Source organism: Epinephelus moara, chromosome 13, assembly GCF_006386435.1.
Source record: "Epinephelus moara isolate mb chromosome 13, YSFRI_EMoa_1.0, whole genome shotgun sequence".
NCBI lineage: Eukaryota > Metazoa > Chordata > Actinopteri > Perciformes > Serranidae > Epinephelus > Epinephelus moara.
The window spans coordinates 24,936,519-24,959,276 of record NC_065518.1 but is presented as its reverse complement, the minus strand read 5'-3'; the positions used below and the strand labels follow the sequence as shown (position 1 = coordinate 24,959,276).

Here is a 22,758-nt window from a genome sequence, read left to right as displayed (position 1 = left end):
CAAGTTTTACGGTACCTCAGACTGCAACTTCACAGCGACGTGACTGAGTTTATGGTGATCAGTGAAGAAAATGAAGGCACACTGAGGAGAACCTGATGGAATCCTTAATGATAAGCAATATATTTTACACTTTACATTTGACCAGAGGTAAATGTATGATTTGGAGCACTCAACTTTCCAGTGCTTCATTCTTCCAGCCCTGTTGCGATTAATGACTGCTCTTTGGTTTTATGCAATGGGATCTTTCCAACCAGTTATTGGCGAGGTGTTATGTACACAAGTCAACATTCACTGGGTTTCAAAACTTTCACCCATCTGCTGTCCTGATTCCTGTCCAAATGTTGCAGTTTCCTTGACTAAGGGAACCTTTTAAGAGATTCTGTGCAACACCCTTAAGTAATTTCCGCAGCTAAATAAAAGCTCAACCTCAAGAGTCATGCTGAAGGAGCAAACTTGAGGTGCTTTTTGCAAGATTTTTTTTCTTTATCTGTTTGACCTTTTCCACTCCACCTTTTGGCTTTGTCTTGATTTCATTTGAGTATTTCAGACCTTTGAGATTACATGAGCGGAGCTGCTTGAGATAATGACTGTCGGTCAAGCTTTACCGGCCTCACAGTACAGGTAGCCTATTGACAATTTTGGACCGTGTAACCCCTAATCAAATAGGCTGTTCCACCTAGGGTTGCCAAGTTCATGAAATGGAAGTAAGGAATGTGGACTCGGGGGGAATGGGGTGGACCATATTAATTCATTTACTGATTTGTGTTGTTTGATGTAACAAATTCCCCTGTAACTAATGGAGACGATGCATTTTGACTTATACATATTCTCATTCACGTATCCCACCCATTGGTAATCATTTTCCCTTCTGCATTTGTGTAATCTCATGGTTTTTTTTGCGGGCTGACTACATTCGTAGGTTGACATTTTTTAAGCCTTGCGACGCTGTCAGGCGTATCATAGTGCTCATAAATGACAGCGTTGCCATGATATGCTCCTAATTGGCTTCTCATTGGTCTTGACTCATGACACATTCCGTGGTTGAGTAGTGGAACATAACATGACAGACAGGGCTGAGGGATGACAGATCAAAAGGGTTTCCTTCTATCTCACACAAATTGCCCTGTAATATAAATTTGCCCTAAATAGATTTCCAATCACGAGATAATTCCATATTTTACAGGACAGTTGACGACCCTGGTTCCAAAATGAAGTGGACAGTGGTCGGGAAGTCTGTTTTTTTCCCCTACAATTTTCACCCCACATTGCTGTAGGCTGGCTTGCGGCCCACAAGGTGGTCAGGTCCACCTGGTATTTGCCAGAATTACCTGATGGCCAGTCCAAACCTGTCTCAGGAGCTGGTGGAGACCAAAAACAGAGCTAAAAGAAAGTGAATTACAACTAGGGACTTGTTAAATTTAACATGCTTTTCCTCCAATAAATATGTCTCTTTCATAAATGTAGTGTAATGTGCAGCAAGCCCACACAGTGAAACTATGCAAATGGATGTCACATGTTGTTTAGACGTGCACGTACAAAGTGGGCAACTGTTTTTGATTCAGATGGAAAATTTGTTTTTGATTGAGACAGAAAATTTGTCTTTGCACATGCGTCTCTCTTTTCTCTTCACACATTGTCATGAATGGATTTCCTTTTGGGTTTTTTTTCTCTTTGACTATTTTTTGCTCCTTGTTCCTTTCATCTTCTCCCAACATGATCTGAAAGTTTCTCTTCTCTTTTCCTCTCTCTGCATCTGCTGCTGTTTTTTCCCTCTGCCTTGATACACACCAGGTCATCTGCAGACAAGAGGCAGTGTGAGGCTTGTGGCCACAGCTTTATTGTCATGTTAACACAGTGGTAGAAAATTTCCAACCATAATGAATGCATACACAACCTCTGAATACTTTTCTTTGAGTTGACTGTCAACATTTTGATGTGTTCAGATCTCTACAGGACCGAGGTTGTGGTTTTATTTGATCGCAAGCCCTGCAAAGATCACACCACTTTTTTCTTCACTTCATCTTCTTCTCTTCCTGCGCAGACTGCTTTGCACGAAACGTGTGGGTGTGAAATGAAGTGCAGTGGGTCTAAGAATGGTTAGATTCAAATGCTGCTTTGCCCACGTCAGTCTAGAATAGGAAATGTCAATCCCTTAATCATCTCTTAATGACTTTCATGGGAGACATTTCTCATTGTGAGAAAGATCTGAGACTTTTTGAGTACGCAAAACTGGGAGCGGTGTAAGTTTAGCTAAGGATTTTAACTTTTCTCTGCTTTTGCCACAGTTTCAAGTTGCTAATTACATCTCCCCTGCTGACACGGCTTAGTAGTAGAGGGAGATGACTGCGCTTCGAGGCAGACAAAGCATGTAGGCCTGACCTCTGATCTGTTCTGATTGTCTGTGCTACTGTTTATCCTTGTTTGGTTAAGCAGCTTTTTTATGCTGTTCCCTTATTTATTAAGGTCAAAGGACAATCTATCAGGGGAAAAAAACATTTTCTTAAGCACATAAGCTCCGCTTTCAGTTCAATCGAATTTTTAAAAGGATATTTTGCAACTAGCAATAGTTTATTTGTTAGTTGATCTGCCAGTTATTTTACTGATTGATCGTTTGAATGTCTTGTTTTGTCCAACCAACAGTCCAAACCCAAAGGTATTTATTTAATTACAATGTAAGACAAGAAAAAGCAGCAATTTTACCATTTTGGAAGCTGGACACATAAAATGTTTGGGGTTTTTTTTGCTTTAAAAATGTCAATTCACCAAATAGTTTACATTTAAATTCCTGTCAGTCAGCTAATCATTTAATCGAGTCACTTCAGCTCTACATATTCTCTCTTACTTCTAGTTGCATCTAGCCTTCCATGCCATATCCAGCTAAAATCAGTTTTATTTGTGCTGAGCTTTCGAGACCTCTGTGCCTGAGACTCCTGCTGTTTACCATCCACCGCTGCTCCCACCCACCCTACTCAGACTTTTCGTCCTTCTTAGCTTACAGTGTTGTCCGGCTGTGTTTCCCCCTGATGCAGTCAATCAGCCTTACACAATAACGGCGACTGTATCATGCCGATGTGAAAGGACAGCTTTTTCTGTTGGTGTCTGGCATGGAAGGAACTGCCTAAGCACCAGTATTCAACGACTTTGTAATGAGACTGTGTTGACTTTATCGATCCACCTTGTTCTTGGGGTTGCTACTGGAGAAATGAGATAGCAGAAGTAGCGGCAAGCTAGATAGTCCCGTAGACTGTCTATGGTTCGTCCCGGTGGCTAATCATGGTATTTAACTGCCAACAGTGGTTCTTTTCAAAAAAGTAATTTGCCAGTGGTGAACATGCACATAGAACAAAAAGGGATTGTTCTTGTAACCATCAGTTTCCATTGCCTACCTACTTGTTCAGCATTGAAAGTCGTGCCATCACTTCATGCAAGTTAACAAAGGGGCTAGGAATACGATGGATAAACACCTATGATTATATTCCAATATGTGAAAGGCAGATGGAAAAAACACTTAAAGTGAATTAGAAAACCAAGTATCACCAGGGAGCAGGGAGGGCTTCAAGGCTCCAAAGATCTTTTTGTGACAGGAGGTTAAAGGGCTCTTAACTTTAAGAGGCAGTAACTAAGATACTGGCTTGTACAAAGCTATACAGTAAATCTGTTTTTCCTTTTGCCTTCATTACACAGTGCTGTCACATTTGAAGATATATTTAAGTACGTTTGAAAATGCTACAACCAGTAGCTCTAAGTAGCTACTTCCTGTGTGTGTGGTTGTGGGTGGGACACGTGTCAGCAACCCTGCAGACTGAAGTGAGTCAAGGTGTAGCTGCACAGCGGCTGATTTACTAATGAATTGTTCACTCTTGCGTAATCTGCAGTAAGGAGATGAAAGAATGACAGACTTATACAGATGGCTTCAACTCATGGAGACCCCCACTGTGAGCCTGTCAAACCCACAGATGGATGTTAGCATTTTGAATCACACACCAGTGTTGTGCATGTGCAGTTGGTGCTGTGGAGTTAAGCTTCAGTCGTTTCCTCTTGCTGTTCCCCAAATACATCCTTACCTTTCCCCATATGATTACAGGAAACAGTTGATGATACAACAGAAAGGATGATAGCGTGGAGTCACGAAAGCTTCAGGAAGTCAAGAAGTCAAAGTAGAATTTGTATGAAATATTTGCTGGGGAAGAGATAAATCCTCCTCTGTTTTCTCTCCATGTAATTTATCATTTATTGTTTTGATCTTGTGACTATTTTCATAACTAACATACTACTCCTATTGTAGCAGATGGTTAATCATTTATTAGTGTTTGTTTGTGTAGGCAGCAGCAGATTACACACACACACACACACACACACACACACACACACACACACACACACACACAGTTGTACTACAGCAGGACTCTGCAAACAGAAAGGAAATGACCTACTGTGTTATGACTGTAACATCTGGTACAGATGACAGCCCAGAGCATACGTGGTCTTATGGGTGGGGGGGGTGCAGGGTAAAAGCACACGGCATAACTCACTGTTAATCTATGTGACCTACTCATGCTTCGTTACATCACAGCAAATGGGATGATGGAAAAAAATGCAGATGTACAGTTTTTCTGAGGCTTCCAGAGGCAGGATTTTGTGGGATCTGTACAACAGATGAATGCATCATTCTCCTAAGATCAGAAGCTTTAGATTTATTTCTTTATGCCCAGATGAGTTTCTGTGTGTTAAGTATGGTGGCTTTTCTGTCCACAGGAAGTATTGAATTTATATTAAAGAGGAAACGATCTTCTAAAATACGGCGAGCGAGTCCCATGTCTGAAACCTTGCCTCACCAAAATCACCAAAATCGCATCTTTTTCCTTTCATATACACCTGTGCAAAACATCACAGATGACATGAGCCAGGCTGTTTTCATGTACTGTTCTTACGTACGTACGCATGTTTACATATTTTTGTTTGGCTACGAAAAGTAATGCACCAGAATTTTTATATAAACAGCGTAATCGGGAAGGCTGTGCTCACATGACCAATGTGCTGAGGTGAGTAAAGAAGAGGAAGAGGTCCATGTAAGGAGGCAGGTTGGTGTTTGAAACAAACACCCGACTTTCACCCAGGAGGCCAGTGTTCTTGTCCCATGTAAAACAAATTGAACTTTTAGTTATTTTAAGCTATGTTGTCCCTGTGTTTCTTTTCCGAAACATAACCTATGTAACTTTATGTAAAGTATGTGACCAAGCCACTTGTGGGGTGCAAATGCGCGTGCTACATGCAGTGTGCTTAAAGCCACAGTGTGTAAGAATTTCTCCCATCTAATGTTGAAATCGTATATTGCATTCAAACGGATAGCACACTCTAGCGCCTCACTGTTTCAAACGTGTATTGCAACAACGGTAGCCGCTATGTACCAAAAAGCTATGATAACATTGATGAAACCATGTCATCCGATACTTCATGAAGTATTCATTCAGACACACGCGACGCAAGTTGACAAACCCCCTCCTCACCATGCTGGCTGTGTTTACAATGTAGGACTGTTGGGGCGGGTGTAAATTGAAACAAACCAATCACGTCTCGTCTTTTGACAACTGACAAGTGGCTCAACCTCACACACCTCATCCCTCTCCTCGGATCACTGCGCTGCTAATAGCTGCTAACAGCAGCGGTGGCCTGTGATTGCATTACCTTTCTCCTTCAGCAGCTCTCTCCACCTGGGGAAGGCTACCCTGATGTTGACCCTCGTTTTTTGAATTCGCCGGTCATGTTGCCTTTTTGATTCCCTTTTGCGCTTTCTTGGCGACGAGGATTCCGTCTCCTGTGATGCTGCATATGCATGATCCTGCATTATGCTCGAAGAGTGGGACTTTGTTATGCTGCAGTAGTGCCGGGATAGTAGCGAAGCACCTCTTGCTCCTCTCCTTCGGCTTCTCAGTCACGCAGCGCTGGCCTGGCTCTCAACGAAAACGCCAAAGGCGGGGCTGTATGTCCCTTGCTGGCGGATGTATTCTCAAGATGGCGAAACGTTATGGAACCCCTCAGACGACTTACCCGCACAATATACAAACAAATCCGAAATTCTCCTTTTACGAGAATAAGTCAGATTATTGGTGGAGGTAATAGTACACCAATGATGACATATTTATGAATGCAGACATTGATTTTTGCCAATAAACATCTGAAAATGTTACACAATGTCCCTTTAGATCTAAACTTTCAAACTTTATCTTTCACCCGGAGCAGGCAGGTTTCGTGAGGTGGCAGGCAGTCAGTTCCCATGACCACAACTTCCTAAAGCCCCCTCCTGAAAAACCTGCATTAACCCTAAAGTTAAAATGGACCCAGTGGTGCTGTTGGGCAGGTTATAGTGCCTATTAGAGCAAAGCAGTGCCAGTGTAATAAAGTTCAAACCTACCAGGACTGTAGGAGCATTAATCCGCTGCTCAGTCCCCAACCAATTAACTCTGAAGTGCTTTGGTAATTGTCAGCTTTACAGCACCTTCCTCCTGAAGAGCAAAGACAAGAGCACGACCCTTTCCTCCATCCGCAATTTACCTGTCAAACGAATGTAAATATCTGTTTGGATGTGAAATTCAGAAGGAGGTTATTGTGAGTTATTCTGCCCCATATAATATATGTATGACGAAAGCTTCAGACAGAGCAATCTGTAAAAGCTACAATGAAACCAGCCTCAGACACTCTTAAGAATTCTTTTGATTTCCATCAGTTTGTTGCCTTCTTAGGCTTTTCCGCTGTATAAAATATGTCATTTTGGTATTTGTATTATTCACTTAATTCTAATAGAATTGCAGCAATTAGCAGTCACTTGTCGAGACTAAATAAATGCACACATATTTTTTTGCCGTGTTTACCTTAAGAAAGCTTTGACCAATAGAAGCAGTTGTGACAGTACTGTCCTTTGAGGGAATGAAGAGCTGGAGAGTCCCAAAATGGAGGACAGTATTGTAGCTTATATTCTGTGTTACACCCTTCCCTATTGCCCACCAAAGAGCAATGGTGTCCAGACAGATGTGAGACAGGAGATGATGATACAAATGCAACTTTTTAAACTGTGTGAATTTATTGTTCCATTAGCAACCGAACTAAGCTTTTAAACTTTTGAGGAATTACAAGTTGTAAAATGGTTTGATTTATTTGAGACTGGCCTCCACAAAAAGCGACATGATAGGGCGGCTTATTACAATCATATTTATGTTTAGTGTAGGTTGCGGCCTCAAGTGGCCGTAGTAATTATGACCATCAAAGGATGAAATCAGGTGACGTAGAAAAAGAGCAATAAAGTCTTTGTTGGCAGGAGGTTGGGGTGGTTGGGTGGGTTAAATACACATAGGACTTTGACCCATGACACCGGGGTTCGTGTCCCGTCTGAAACCAAAATCAACATTGACTTATGTTATGTTAAGTACATAACATTATGATCCATACCTAACGTGAGGATGCCCAACCACGACTTCCTAAACCTAACCTGCTTTAGGAAACACTCCTGTGGGTCGAACAAACAACGTCGTCTCATGGGTTGAAGGACTTGTTGATTTATTTACACACTACAGAATAATAGGTTGCATCTAACATGACGATACTACCCAATAAAAACTCAGATTGAAAACCATAATTCTGGCAATACTTTGAAAATTATTGAAGAGTAAATGAAAGTCTCTTGCTTGCAGAAAAAACAACTTATGTATTCAAGGAGGAGCAGAATAAAGAGAAGACAGACAGATGAAAAAGAAAGAAAGAGAGGGGGGAGGGAGAGATGTTTAGAGAATGAAAGGAGATAGAGCAGAGATGAAGTTTTGGGCTGTTTAACATTAAGATCCATTCATCCATCCACTGAATATTAAAGCATATTGACATGCAGTCACAGTGAGTTTCCTTGCCGCAGTGACTGAGTGCCTCAGCCTCAAAGACCAGAATCAGGGAGCAGTGTCAGGACAAGTCTTGCTTGGGTGCCAAGAGGATGCCTTTGTTTCATTCTGTCTCGGCATGTCAGGAAATGTCACCCTATGTAAAAAGGCTCCAATTACGCTGCTGTTCTGCTACCGTTCCCTATAGGCACACAATGCTGCAGCGCTGCACATTTCCTGTGATACTTCTTAAGAGGAAACAGCCATTATCACTTGACATTATTGGTGGTGTGATTTTTTAATCTTTTAGTTTTCAATTCTCAGACTATATAGAATAAAAAACATTTTTTAGACTCCCTATAGGACAATTTTGTGATGACATTTACTTCTTCCACTTTAAAGATGTATGACTTCCTGCTGGGTGCTGATGACACTGTCACAGCAATATTGCCATCCAATCAGGGGTCGGTATGGCCCTCTGTGGACTGACAGCAGGAGCGATGTCATGTGGTGTCCAGCACAGGGATTACAGCCCCTAATCTGCCCGTCAGGAAAACCCAACTAGGAAAAAAAAAGAGAGAGATCATGATCATGGAACAGCAAATGTCGGATGCTGGAAAAAGATTGATTTTGACATCATCTCTTCTTTAGCTGTATGGAGAACTGCAAAAAAACCTGATGCGTGAGGCTGAAGCAAAGGCTGTCAAGTGAGTGTTTACTGTATATACTGTATGCATGTGAGCGTGAGTGCAGGTTTGCATCACACTTTATTTTGTAAGAACATCTGAGTCTGTGCTCCTGTCAGCGTGCATACAAACTCACACTGAGCATCACCACCGCAGAATAAGCAAAGGATGTGGTTATGGATTGCTCTGGTGAAGGTTTCTATTTGCAGGGGTGTGTTTATCCTCTGTGACCGTAAGAGAACGCACTGGCTTCCACATGTGACCACAGAGACCAAAACACACACACTAACATGGCCAGCTGAGAGGCAAAAAGAATCAAAGTTAACTTTGTATAACCTGATTTTATGGCCAGTCTGTATGTATTGACATTATACACAGTGTATCAACATATGCATGCTAAAAATAAATATTGAGGGGGATTCAATTTTATGTCAGGGCTCAGAGTTTCATGCTACTATGCATTTTTTTTTATCTAGGTATGATGTTTAACAGGTTCATCATCTTAGCTTAGGCTGTTAGCATGCTTACATTTGATAATTAGCACCAAACACACAAACAAAAATCTGAGGCTCATGGAAATGCATTGAATGATGATGGTGGTGCTAGAGGAAAAGTTAAGGGATCACCTAAATCCTTAGGGCATTGTTCAAACTGCCAGCCCCAGTCTGCTTTTTGGCATATCCAGATTGTATCCAGGTTGGTTTTAGAAAGTTGATTCCAATCTGATTTCTGCATATGGTCTCAGTACGGATGCTCTAGCTGCTCAAATCACATTTCAAATTGTTCTTTGCGTAATGTAGCCTTTAAAACTGGGAAAAGGCAACACTTAAAATATTACAATATCCAAAACCTGGGACGATATCGAATTACTGCTCGGCCCGAGTCATTTGCAAAGCAATGCAACCCAACCACAATGTCAAATCCAAAGTGACAGAAGTGCTGAGCAGAATGCATGCCTCTACTAGCAGAGCACTATGGACAACCACATGGATGAAAGCAACAGTCTGTGGACAAACACAGAGATAAACATGGCAATGTATACCAGCCCCGTCCATCACTAAGTTTGTCTGATGCCATGGAAGAGTTCTGCATCGTAACTTGACAGCAGTAATTTGGAGGAGGAAATTATGTACCTCTGTTTCTAGTGCTTCTGCATTGGAAAGCTGCTTCACGAGGGTAGATATTTACTGACACCTACGTTGTTACCACAGCAACCCTTGCAGATAGGTTAGTGATGTCTGGGCACACAAATCTGATCTGACGCTTGCAAATATCATTGCTGACAGTCTGTCATAAAGATTTGATTTGAGAAACAAATCAGATTTGCCTGTAGCCTGAATGTAGCCTAGGATTCATCCTCTGGCTAACATGAACCTCTGTACAAAATTCCACGGCAAACCATCCAACAGTTGTCGAAAAATTTCAGGAGAGAGGGGAAAACATCACCTAAATTTAAGCAGGAATTGTCAGTTACTGTTGGTGAACAGTGTCACCCGCGCAGTGTTGTAGCCGAGACGAATTCATGACCAAAACCAGAATGTATTGAGACCAAGACCAGACCAGTGTGAGTCCAACGCTGCATGACACACCCACAATAAAATGTGGAACATGCAAACCATAGGCGCTCCTCAAATTGGTATGAAAGATCCACATTCCCATAAAAACATCTATAAAAAAAACAAATGAAGTTCCCTCCTCATTTACGTCTTTAATTGCCATCCGATCTGACCACTCTCAAAAAACAGTGCACACAGGATTTATCCTGTGGGGAACACACATGTCTGCACCATATTTCTTGGCAATCTATGCAACAGTTGTCGAAATATTTCAGGACAAAAGCAAAATCATCACCCACATGGTGGCTGGCACTAGAGTAAAAGTCAGGGGACTACTAAAGACCATGGGTTACATCCTCTGGGGATCATGAATGTCTGTGCTAAATTGTTTCATGTCAGTCCATTTAATAGTTATTGAGATATTTCCATCTGGATCAAAGTAGTCGATCAAATGACCAACACTTCTAATGTCACTAAAATAAATAAATTTAGCAGCTTGAAATTTTGGTTTGGCTAACTTTAAGGTTTATATGTATCCATAACTCTGTAACTACTCCCTACAATGGGAAATTACACCTGTTATATGTAGAAACTGATGAAGGGCAGAAAACTAAAAGGATTTTGTCTACCTTGAGAATAAAGCGATTCAGTATGAATCTAAATCTAAATCCATCGTAGAACAGAATATATAAACATCCACACCCCCAGTAACCTCAGTAGATCAGTATGTAATGAACAAGCCATGATGTGTTGGACAGCTTTGTTGAACCGCACGGAAACACGTGTTCAGCTCGTGCTCTCACTGTGCGCTACTACTCCCATCTATAGCTGAGTAATCACACTTCTTATCTGTCCCGACACCCACCTTTTACCGAGAGCCACAAGTTCACGCTTGTTCCGTTGGCGCTGCTGCAATGCCTCCTGGGAAATGTAGGAGATCCCTATCTAAATTGACCAAGCAGTTTGCATGAGAGGGGAGACACCAGAGAAGAGAATTATATAATTTCATGCAAAACAGGCACCCGCACTGATTGTATTTGACAAGTGAGAGTATCCAAAGGGGGATTTTTCAAAGATGTAGTGCAATTGTGATTCTGTGTGTGCGTGTGTCGACATTTGGAAGCATACCACGTTTTGTCCGTGCCAGTGTGTATCAAGAAGTCGTCCAGCTGCCGGTGTTGAATATCTTTCAGCTCGTTAGACTCAGCTTTGGCCAGGGGTTTGAAAATCGGCTCCAGCACCACGTATGATTGAGGAGATTATTGTTCGGCTGATGGCTTTATGGAAAGAGAGGGGGAGCCTGTAATTTCCCTCACAGCAATGAATGACAGAATGATTCACAGCTGAGATCTACAGGAGCTCCTTGTTGGTGGTCGCTCATTATGTCTCACCAGAGCCTCATGCAGATGTTCTATTATCCAGTAATAGTTCCCCACTCCTGCTAAATGACTTCCCCTTGGCCTGAGTTATAACCCAACCAGAGAAAGCCTAATGTTTTCTTAAACCGAGCTGCAGAGCAGATTTTTTTTTTTCACTATAAATCTTGTGTTAATAAAGCAAATGGGGGAAATATATTTTTGGGAAAGACCCAGTGTGTAGACAGGTGATAGAGAGATTTAGACTTGCTAGAAAACTACCAACTAAGGCCTTTACTCACCTCAACAGGCCTTTACCAGAGGTAGATCATTATCCTGTTAGCCTGTTCTATGATACCTAATTTGCCTTCAGGAGAAAGAATTTACTGAATTTACTTTGTTCATTATTTCTGCTTTGGCCTAAATTGAGAGCCAGTGTAAGCCAACATTAGTTTTTTGCAGGTATATTGATATCAGTGTGAATGTTGGCTGATCATAGAGACAGAACAGAAAACCAAATATGACAGCAGATATATTTGAGGTAATGTAGAAACTGGGGGAAATACATTTTTGGAAAAGACCAAGGGCTCTAGTTTCGCAGACCGGGCGCAGCGGGGGCGCAGCGCACCTGCGCTTCACCAACTGAATGTGGCCAGGCGGATTTTGTAAGTTTGGCACACCGTGTGCCCTGGTGCAGCTACTCCTCTATCCCACCTCCGTCCCTTCTACCGGCGCAAGTCGGAAAGAGGGAGGAGAGAAGGCATGGAGTGGGTTTTACACACATCACACCAATCAAATGAGCCCCTCTCCTCGCCCTTAAATGCGCCGCGCGAAGGTGTAATGAGAGTTTACTCAATTCGCCATTGCAGAAGAGAGCAGCAGCGTCAGACAGCCAAACTCCTCCCAGGAGGAAACTTATGTTTTGGTCCACACCCATCTTAGCGCACCTCGGTCTGCCAAACTACCAAACTGAGCGCGCCTCGGGTTGCGCTGCTCGAAACTAGCTCTGCGCAGGGTTCGCCACCCTGCGCCACCTGCGCTGCGCCGGGAAACTAGAGCCCAAAGTGTGTAGACAGGTGTATACTGTGCAGGACTGCACAGATGCCTACCCCAGATGCACTCACTTTGGGTTGAGCTATCTCTGCTTGACATTTTGGTTTGCTACATTTGTGTTTATTTGGCTCTGTGTGTGGGATTTTCGTAGCTTCCGCTTATGTCTGGGCCACACTGACTGCGTGAGCTTCATTCTGAAGCTTGGGCTTAGACTTCCGTGTTGGACACCAATGAAAAAAGCAGTCCTTTCACGTTGGCATTATACGTGTTGTTAGTGTTTAATGGCGCCCGACAGGGCAACAATGGACGTTAAGGTGCTGACACACCAAACCAACATCAAAGAACTAGTGGCGACGAAAGCCAACTGTTGTGTCGTCTATGTTGCCTCACGTCTCCCTGTGTCAGTTGCATTTGAACACACTACAAAGACTACATCCAAGTAGCACGTATGTTCTGCACCTGCATGAGAGGAAATAACACAAAAAGGGAAACGGGAAGACCAGGGAATGCATGAGATAAAGTAGCGGAGTGAGAGAGTGGTACATCCTGTCAGTCGAGGGGTTTCCTATCTGTGCAGCCGAGCACCGCAGCACCTCCACGGACTATTACATCCAGAGGGTCCCAGTGTTTCCTCCTCAGGCTCCACTTCACTCAGCTGCCCAATAAACCTGCTGCTTCTTCCCACTTTAACCCAAATAACAAACCAGGGCTCGGTGCTCCGGTTGGATCCAAACAGAGAGCCGGGGCTAGCTGGGAAGCTAGCGGAGGCTAACTGGCTGTGCTTCCCTCTGGTCATGCTGAGGCTAACGCTCCGCTAGCCTCACAGCTAGCCCCGGTTTGTCATTCAGGTTAAAGTGGGAAGAAGCAGCAGATCTGTCAGGCAGCTGAGTGAAGTGGAGCCTGAGGAGGAAGCACCGGTTAGCCCCGGTTTCACTACAGGCAGGTTCACTCGCTACAGGGGCGAGGAAATAAAACCTGAACAGCCAATCAGAGTGATCTCTCTCACCGACTAGCTCCGCCGCCGATTCAACATGCTCAATCGGCCAAAAAGCCGCCGACGCCAAAGTGCCAATTTTGCGGTGTTGTAGCAACGTGGTTCATTTATTTTGGAAGAAACAAAATGCAAACTGTACATTTCCTTTGAAAACAGGTGTGTATTTTGAAAAGACACAATGCATGTAACAGGCTGAAGTTGACACGGTGTCCCATAATGTCAACAACAGACGCACCCAGCCTTACCTTGCATGTCATGTCAATGTGAAAAGACCACAACCAAGCGGCAATATGTGACAAGGTCGGAGTGAGAATGTGTTGGACGGCAACCTTGCTGAGCTGCTGCAGCTCACACACATGCAATGTTCACACAGACAGTGTGGCTGCTGCAGAGCTGCCTGCTGACATGAGCACTGTATATCCACAATTAAAAGCCGGCACTCCACCCATTTATGGAGCCGTACAAGCTATTGCTTGGTCAACAACACGCACGTCATGCAAATATTTCACAATGTAGGGTTTCTGTCAACAGAAACATTTTCAGAGGGCTTTTATTTTGGAATGGAAACAGCAAAGGTTTAATTACAAAGAAATATTTATATTTTTTCATGCCTGTGAGTGACCTAGACATTAAAGCTGTAGTGAAAGGTGGGACAGTATCAGTATGATAATCAAAACATTATTTTCACTGTCTATTTTTGCTGAAAACCATGTGTTAAAAAAAAAAAAAAAGCAAGACTCCTAATCTTTAAATGTTCTGCAGCTGAGATGTGCCTGAGCAATGCTGCTCATGTGGGCAGCGTGGCTGCTCTAAACTGTCAACATGGGCAGTGAAAAAAAGTACAAAAGGGTTCCACAGAAGCACATTTGCAGCTCACCCAGGCCTGTCTAAATATTGTTTCATGGAAAATCTTGCATTGCATACTTTTAAGTTATCCTTAATGAAAATATTTGTGATATTCGTTGATGTAAAAAATGAATAGTGGCTGATATGTATTGTTTTCTCAAATACTGTATTTTTATTGGCCTCAAACTTCAGTATTGGTCAGGCTAGTTCCAAGTTGCAGATATTTGAGTCTAATCCAGTAATGTAATATTAGCCTACTCAGCTAACTAGCTTACAGTGGTATCCAAGGGCTTGTCTGCTTTCAAGGCTACGGAATCTTTTATTAGCTAACTGCATTTTGTGGAGTTAGTGTTTATATTAAGAACAGCCGTGTTCCACTGTGTAATATTTACCCCATGTGAAATCTGGTCCCAGATACTATTGGAGTTTAGACTAACGTTAGCGGTTCCATCTTCCTTTGTTTTGGATTTGCAACCCGGACCAAACTGATTATCTCAGATAGAGTTACATTTGCTTAAACATTGTTCACTAAATAATGTAGTCTGATCTTACATTTATGCTTATTATAAAATTTGGACTTCAGCTCTACACTGCAATATAAGAACAACAGTGTTTATTTATTTCCATGTCTTCTACAGCAAACTGACTGGACAACATGGCCAAACACAAGTATGACGCTGAGAAATCTGAAGCTTGTGGCTGGACCAGTTGGAAACCACTGTTCTAATCTACAAGATGTTAACTTCTTGCCTGAGACATGCAGCTTTAGCCTCGGTATTTTAGCATGTCATCATATATATAGCCATCATGCACGTGCTTAAGACTCTTTAAAAGGGTTCTCATTTTAAAAAGAGCCAGCTGGAAACATTTTTTTAAGCTGCGGACCATGTTTTCAACCAAATCATAGAGCTAACTTTAGTTTAATAAGCTAGTTAGCCACAGCTGATACAATCTTCCAGCAATAGTTGCTACAAAATGAATAGTCATTGGGTAGAAATGTGCCTCTGTGTCCAGAATCGGTCACAAAGTCATTGAACCACTGTTTAAGAAATTGCCAAGAATTTCAAGTGGTAAATGTGCCACCATTATCATAGTAAGCAGCATTATGTGCCGTGTGAGAATGGAGGAAATGGTCAATTGGACTTTGTGTTGGCCATCAAAAGAGCCTTTTTTAGTGCTGGTGAATTCCAGAGCCTCAGCACTTAATACAATTAAGTGAGGAGCTACTCAGTGCACGATGAAAGGCTATTGTTACTATGTGGAACACAGTGACACAGTAAGAAGCGTGCTTCACCTGACCAGCTCAGCAGCTTTCAAATGCAAAACCCCACAGGAAAAAAAATTATTATTGTTGGTGTTGGCACTTTATATAAAAAGGCAGCAGTGCAAACTGCCTCCTTTGCACTGGTCTGCTCAGGGGCTCTCACAGAGATGGAGAGATGTCTTGTTTAAACCTCCAGTGGAACAGTTCAGCAGGAAAACCCCTTTCACTCTCCAAATGCCTTCTTTACCCATAAACCCATTAACCAGCAAACAACAGGATGACTGGAGGCTTTGGCACACTGTTCTGTGGCTTTCCCTCTGTTTGTGTAGCTCACTTGTTCGATCTATGAGGCTCTGTCTTTCTGTTAGTAGGTGGCCCGCTACACTCAGACTACTTATCCCTAAAGTCTGCTTAAAAGAATGTGAGCACACTCATCAGCAAGTAATAGTTGTCTCTGTTCATTGAGGGCATGTGTGTGTAGGGGGGGAGTGTGTGTCTGAGAGAAAGAAGAGAGCCTTACCTATGAGATAGCTAGTGCCATCTTGTGGTGTTAAAGCTGCACTACTGCCCCTACAACAGCACTCTATGATCAGCAGCACAGAGGCTCCAGTGGCGCAATCGGTTAGCGCGCGGTACTTATAAGACAGTGACCTGCAGAGCAATGCCAAGGTTGTGAGTTCGAGCCTCACCTGGAGCAGCATAGCTTTAGCTTAACCTGTCAATCACAGGAGATGCTCTGACATGCTGATCATCTGTGTGAGGTTATTATGCATGAATCACAGCAGACAGAATCTGTAGTTGTTTAGGGAGAGTAAACAGATGTCATTCAACTGTGGTGCTCATTACAGGCTTGAGTGACACATGGATCTTAAATTAAGGTTTATATTTAGCTAATTTTCCACATTGCAAAATAATCAACTTTTTCAAATTCAAGCATCTTGCTGTGTTTTTTGAACAAATAAGCTGTTGTTCAGAATATTAAAGACATATTCTTGTATTGAGTCACAGCCCATTTGGCTCAGTCCACTTCCTTTTTACCCGCTGGCTCATACTTTGAACCACCAGCTGTGGATATATAACAGCCCATCCTGATTACTGCTTCATTCCTGTTGTCATGTCAGAGCATCAATCAGTTTTACAAGTCAGGTGTAGTCCTTCATCAATGTTCAGAGGCTCCAGTGGCGCAATCGGTCAGCGCGCGGTACTTATAAGACAGTATCCTGCAGAGTGATGCCGAGGTTGTGAGTTCGAGCCTCACCTGGAGCAGTGAAGTTTTAACCACACTGGCTGCTCTTCAGTAGTAGGTCCACCTCAGCCCTATTACATAACGGCAAAATGGGTGGGGCATTTAAATGCTACACATCCCAAACTATCACGATTGACCGATAATTGCAGGATTAGCGCTGTACTGCCTTTCACAAGATATAGCTAAAGGCATCTTCTGCAGATAATTCAATGCAGTACGTCAGCAGGCGCATGGTTATTACAGTTATTATCAGTTTCTAACATAGAAATTCCCGTTCGTGATCTGTATCATGATTATTGTAGCTATTATTGCTACAGGTTTATAAAATCATTTATAAAGTTTTCCATGCATTTACAGATGATGTTGGGGATAAAGAAGTCACACACGCTGAACAGTACCACTGTCTAAGCAAGTCAAGCCAAGTCAAGTCAAACTTTATTCGTAGAGCACATCTGAAAACGACCGCAGTTTTAAATAGTCATAGAATACAACAACTGTTTGCTAAATACAGAAGCAAAAAACAAAAGGAAGAGAAGACAGAATAAACAGAGCAAATTGCAGCACAACGGAGGATGAAATCAATTTAAGTCATCAGATTCAGATGAGTCGTATGCCATTCTCGGAACCCATTGGCTGTATTCGGTGTCTGACTTCCGGCAGACGGCGATTCAGCCTCTGGGGGCAGACCCCCGATTTTTTGGCATTCCAGTTTGATTTGGGCGGAGGAGGCAAGTTTCCATTTCCAACTTCCGTTTATATATAAGTAAGTATGCTGAACCATTGCGATGGATTCAGAGTTTGCAGTGACGCCAATTATGTTCCGCCTCATTAGTTCACCGGACGGACCGTTTAACCTGGCAACAACTGCAGCCGGCTCAAACGTGATTGGTCAATATCATGCGGACTACAAACAGCCTACAACCAGAAACCAGGGCTCTTCCGCTCTTCTTCCGTAAGCAGTCGTATAGTAATGAAACGAGCTGGGTCTTCAGTAGCGACTTAAAGGTTTCTATTATCGGAGCAGCTTTTATTTGTATATGTAAGCTGCTCCAGAGGTTAGAGGCAGCCACTGCAAAGGCTTGGTCATGACAGTTTTTGGGCCTACTTCTGGGAACATATCGGTCGACGTCAGTGCTCTAACTGGAGTATGAAAATACAGCAGTTCTGCTAAACAAGGTTGCACCAGACCATTTTAAACCTTAAAGATTAGCAATAAAATCTTAAAATCAATCCAAAAACAGATAGGAAACCAGTGGAGGGAGGCCAATACTGGTGTTATGTGATCCCGTTTCTTTTTCCAGTTAGAAGACAAGAGGCTGCATTTTGTACTAACTGTAGATGACAATGTGACGACTGATCCACACCCATATACAAAGAAAATATTCTATCCGAGAGGTAATAAAAGCATGAGTAACTCTCTCGAGATCTTTGGGGGAGACGTAGGTCGTTACCTTGGCTAAAAGTCTTAATGGAAGAAAGCCAGTTTTGACAACTGAGTTGATTTCTTTATGAAATTTGAAGGAGTTGTCAAAAATCGTAAGAAAACTTTCTTAAGAAACTATCTGCTAATAGGCGAATGAACCTACACACATGTAAGCCTAACCATAGAGACCTATGGGATGTATTAAACTGAAACTGAGAAGCATGTCAAATAGTGAATTTATTTTCCAATTTATTTATCTTCCAGAGCTTTATGCACTCAATGCATTGTGGGTAACATACACATCTGGAGTGACCATCGTTGTTGACTCGTTCCCTCAGCACTCCTAGGGTTAATCTCACTCATATTCACCTCAGTTTTTTCAGTCAAATGAAACACTTAATGGCGGTGGGGATTTCCCTGGAGGGCAAGTGCTGTGGTGAATCCAATAAGGGCATGTTGAACGACTAATGAATCGCAGCCACTCCGACAATACCCCGGACTGAACGGGAGAAATGGTTCATCTGTGAGATTCTACATGAATCAGAGCAGAAAGACTTTGTCACTGCTGAGGGAGACCAAACAGATGTCAGTGCAGCTGTGGTGCTCGTTACACACATTGGCTCCACCTGGATTCATATTAAATTAAGGTTTATATTTAGATACATTTCCAAGTTGTTAAATTATAGACTTCCTCAAATAAGAGCACTGAATGAAGACCGTATCTGGCTGTGTTCACTGAGCAAATAAGCTGTTATTCAAAATTAAATCCATATGTTTTTTTAATTAGTTAGAGAACCAAATGTCCTTCTATTAATACATAAATTATGACTTTCAAAGAACTTGTATCATTCAGGGTGAAGCCCCTGGCTGCATGGCGCACTGATGACAGGACTGTATGATCAATAGGCACAAATCACCTGGTCCGTGGAGTCAATTTAGACACGTTCATTGTCGATACTGTCACTCTGCCTTATACGGCTGGCAGACCAGTAGCTTTAAACATCCGGATTAAGCAGTTTGTTTATTCAGGCATTTTGCCTCCACATTGGATCTGTCTGAGCTGACAGCATGGGGAGATGTGGATTACTGTCGCACACTGTCAGTGTCTGTAATTACTCAACAACAGTTTTTGGCTTTGAATAGCTGAAATATTGTTCCCCGTCATCATGTGTCTGGAAGCATATTATGACTATTGTCCTACAAACCCATTTCCTCTGTTTGTGTTGTCCAGCTGGCAGGCGTAGGGGGAGCTAGCGAGCATGGATGAGCCGGGCAGCAGGAACAGCAGCCTGCAGAGGAAAAAGCCTCCATGGCTCAAACTGGACATCCCCACAATCCAGCTGACGCCGGACGACACGCCCACACTCACCCAGGTAATAACAAGAGACAAATACAGGTCAAGTTAAGTTTTACATAAACCTTTTGTATGATTGTTTCTTAGACTTTTACTTTGTTAACATTCACATAAAGTGGGCTCAGTGGGCATAATCTGTTTGTGTGTGTGTGTGTGTGTGTGTGTGTGTGTGTAGCAGCCAGTAAAGCGCCTGCGCAGTGTCAGCATGCCAGGTGAAAACCCTCAGACCTGCATTGCTGCCTTGGAAACTTCCAACAACTACCTCAGACCTCCTCCAGAGAGATTGCCCTCCTTCACACAGTCCATCAAGAGGTTAGACACACACACACACACACACACACACTCACACTCAACATAACGTCTCTTTTTTTCCTCTCCACTGATTTCCTCCAGCTGCTAATTTTCTTCTGACTTCAGCCTGTCGTATTTTAATCCTTATAATTCTTCTCCACTAATAAATCTTTAACAGAACTAATTTAAGCTGCAGCCTCCTCTCTGATTTAACACAAATTAATCTTGCCCTCTTTTCTTCTCTCTTGTCCTCCCTTTTATTTGATTTTTCTCTTCTCCTTCCTTCATTCTTTGGCTTTCCCCTCACCGGCCCCCTGTGCTCTTCTCTACATGCTGCACTGTGCGTTAAGTGAGAAAAGGGTGCGCTTTGAGCGGGTCAACACAGTTCCCCCAAAGGGTCAGAGGGAGCCCAGGAGGGTGTCAACCGTCCGAAGGCGGTCCTGCATCCCCAAAATACTGACCCGACGGCGTTCATCGATACCCAAACAGATCATCAGGTACAGGAGAGGTGGAGCAGGGAGGGGAGGAGCTGATAGCAGAGATGTGAAGGTGCCCCTGAAATTTTTCTTTGAAGCACTATCTTGTAAAACTTATTTGGCACACCCTGGAGCTGTCACAGATTTTTTAAACTGGATAAGTGGAGTTTAAAACCTAGTGGTTCAACAGCAATGTCAATGTCATTTCAAAAGGATAGTAATTTAATTTAAATTCTAGTGATGAGCCAAAGGTTTCCAAAGATATAAAATATGTGAGGTGTGTGAATAAAATAGTACATCTAGAATATACACTCAGAATGAAATCTTCAGGTTCTTTATTTCAGTGTAAACGTCATGCTGCTTTAGTGCTTTAATGAGGAGATGTAACGAGCCAATAATATATGTAATATTGTGAGACTGTGTGAAATGAGACTTTTCCAACCTTCAAGGCACTTAAGGTAAAAGGGGAACACTGGATGTTCAAGTATATTCCGGCCACCAAGATGATGAGAAAAAGCACCCAAAATATAAAAAGAAATATTATTTACTGTACAACACTAAGGTATTATTATTTATTATTATTATTATTTTATTTAAATTTTTTTTATGAAAACAACATATCAAAATGGCAATGTGTAATGTCAAAGGGTTGGCTTGTGGTGACTAACCATAGATTGTAAAAAAAAAATAATGGATGTGGCCTATCTCAGGTTATGGATTAGGTTCCCTAACCAACATTGTCACTGTGGAAACGACTTGTCAATGGATGGCGCCCTCCTGTCACTCAAAGTGGCCACGCCTTAATTATGCATAATTTTAAGCCATAACAAAGTATAAACACGAGAGTTGTTTAAAAAAACATATTTATTTCTGCTGTAAAGGCAGAAATTTTAACTTGTATTAATTATCCATTATTTTGGTTTCGCTGCCGGCAACTTTACCGTTTTGATTCACGCTCACAATGATGTTTTCGGCAGCAGGCAACATATACGCTTTATGCTCCACACCAAACAACAGACTGACAAAGTTGTCCAACATAGTGGAGCATTTAGCAGCTATAGCATGAGATATTTCCCTTAAGAGATGGTGGAGACCTAAACAGAGCAAAAAGAGTGAATCTTGGACCTAAATTGATCAGGTGGCCAGAAACACGGCTCCAAATAAATGTGCTCCATATCTGCTTCATGTGTAAATAGGCAATTGTTTGCTTACAACTGCCTCCAAGTGGGCAAAATAATAAGTGAATGCAGCTTTAAAGGGACAGTTCACCCCAAAATCAAAACTACTTTTCTCTTATCTGTCATGCTGTTTATCAGTCTAGATGATTTTGATGTGAGTTGCCAAGTGTTGAAGATACCTGCCCTCTCTCCAATATAATTGAATGTACAAAAGGAAGATGGCTACTGAGCTAACGTTAAAGCTTAGCCAGGGAGGACACCATTAATGTTTGCATCTTTTGTTGTCCTTAGCATGAGTCTCTTGTCCATGAGTAGATACACACTTCCTTCTGCGCAGTGATAGAGTGTAGTTTGGTAGAAAGAAAACAGTTCCTACATGAAACTGCTCACAACAGGGTCTGTGGACTATCTTGAGTAACTTGGTCATGATTTCTGAAGAGAGACATTGTTGTTAAGTTTTTCAAATGTAATTTTTGGCGCTTTGAGCACCACAAGCCGAGTACCATCTAGTTCCATTATATTGAAGAGAAGGCAGACGTCTCTACGGACGATATCTCCAACACTTGGCAACGCAAGCCAAAAAACTATGGATTGTGAAGTATTTCTACAGGTTAGAGGAAGAATATGTGTTTCGGGTTTTGGGGTGAACTATCCCTTTAAAACAGACTACAGTATATGTTGTCAGCTAATAAAACAGGGCGTAACTGCAGCAAAAACATACTGTTTTTCCAACACCTCTCCCCCTTTATGTCTGTAGGGACCGAGTTTTGCACAAAAGTCCTATTTGGATGTTGGAGTCTCTTTGTGCCACAGATGTGACGCTTTGAACAAAGTCTATGACACATAAGCTCTCACACACACTCAGTGTATCAGTATCAGTCCAGGTGGCACACAGGACCACATGGTTCGAGGCAGACAATAACACAATTACTCACACGGACTATCTATGTGCCTCACGCAGCATGTGGGCCACATCAAAGCGTTCAATTGAATGTAAATGTTTGAACACGGGGGCCAAGACTAAAACCGGGAGACACCGACTTCAAAGGAGTGTCTTAATGTCTTAACTTTATCATGCCGAGGTTTACCAGGCTTGCATGTGTGTGTGAGAGGGAAACTGAATTAATGCGTTTGATGTTTATGAGAGAATTAATGGGATTTGGAGAAAGTTTGG

The 22,758-nt window shown here is 42.3% G+C and overlaps 1 protein-coding gene and 2 non-coding genes across 10 annotated transcripts in view; all 3 read left to right on the top strand.

The window, feature by feature from the left end:
- The window catches only part of rhbdf1b (rhomboid 5 homolog 1b (Drosophila)), a 60,488-nt gene that overhangs the window by 21,376 nt on the left and 16,354 nt on the right, over window positions 1–22,758 (top strand). For 5 of the 8 annotated variants that reach the window (XM_050060620.1, XM_050060622.1, XM_050060616.1 and 2 more), the window contains 3 exons: window positions 19,517–19,658; window positions 19,815–19,951; window positions 20,281–20,427. In XM_050060620.1, the coding sequence (XP_049916577.1) occupies window positions 19,545–19,658; window positions 19,815–19,951; window positions 20,281–20,427 (398 nt within the window). In that variant the 5' untranslated portion in view covers window positions 19,517–19,544. Of the gene's footprint in view, window positions 1–8,441; window positions 8,570–19,516; window positions 19,659–19,814; window positions 19,952–20,280; window positions 20,428–22,758 lie in introns of those variants that run through there. The other 3 variants (XM_050060618.1, XM_050060619.1, XM_050060621.1) reach the window with 3 other exon arrangements.
- Window positions 16,220–16,313, top strand: trnai-uau (transfer RNA isoleucine (anticodon UAU)). The gene is made up of 2 exons: window positions 16,220–16,257; window positions 16,278–16,313. It is a non-coding gene; the product is annotated as a tRNA-Ile (tRNA).
- Window positions 16,789–16,882, top strand: trnai-uau (transfer RNA isoleucine (anticodon UAU)). The gene is made up of 2 exons: window positions 16,789–16,826; window positions 16,847–16,882. It is a non-coding gene; the product is annotated as a tRNA-Ile (tRNA).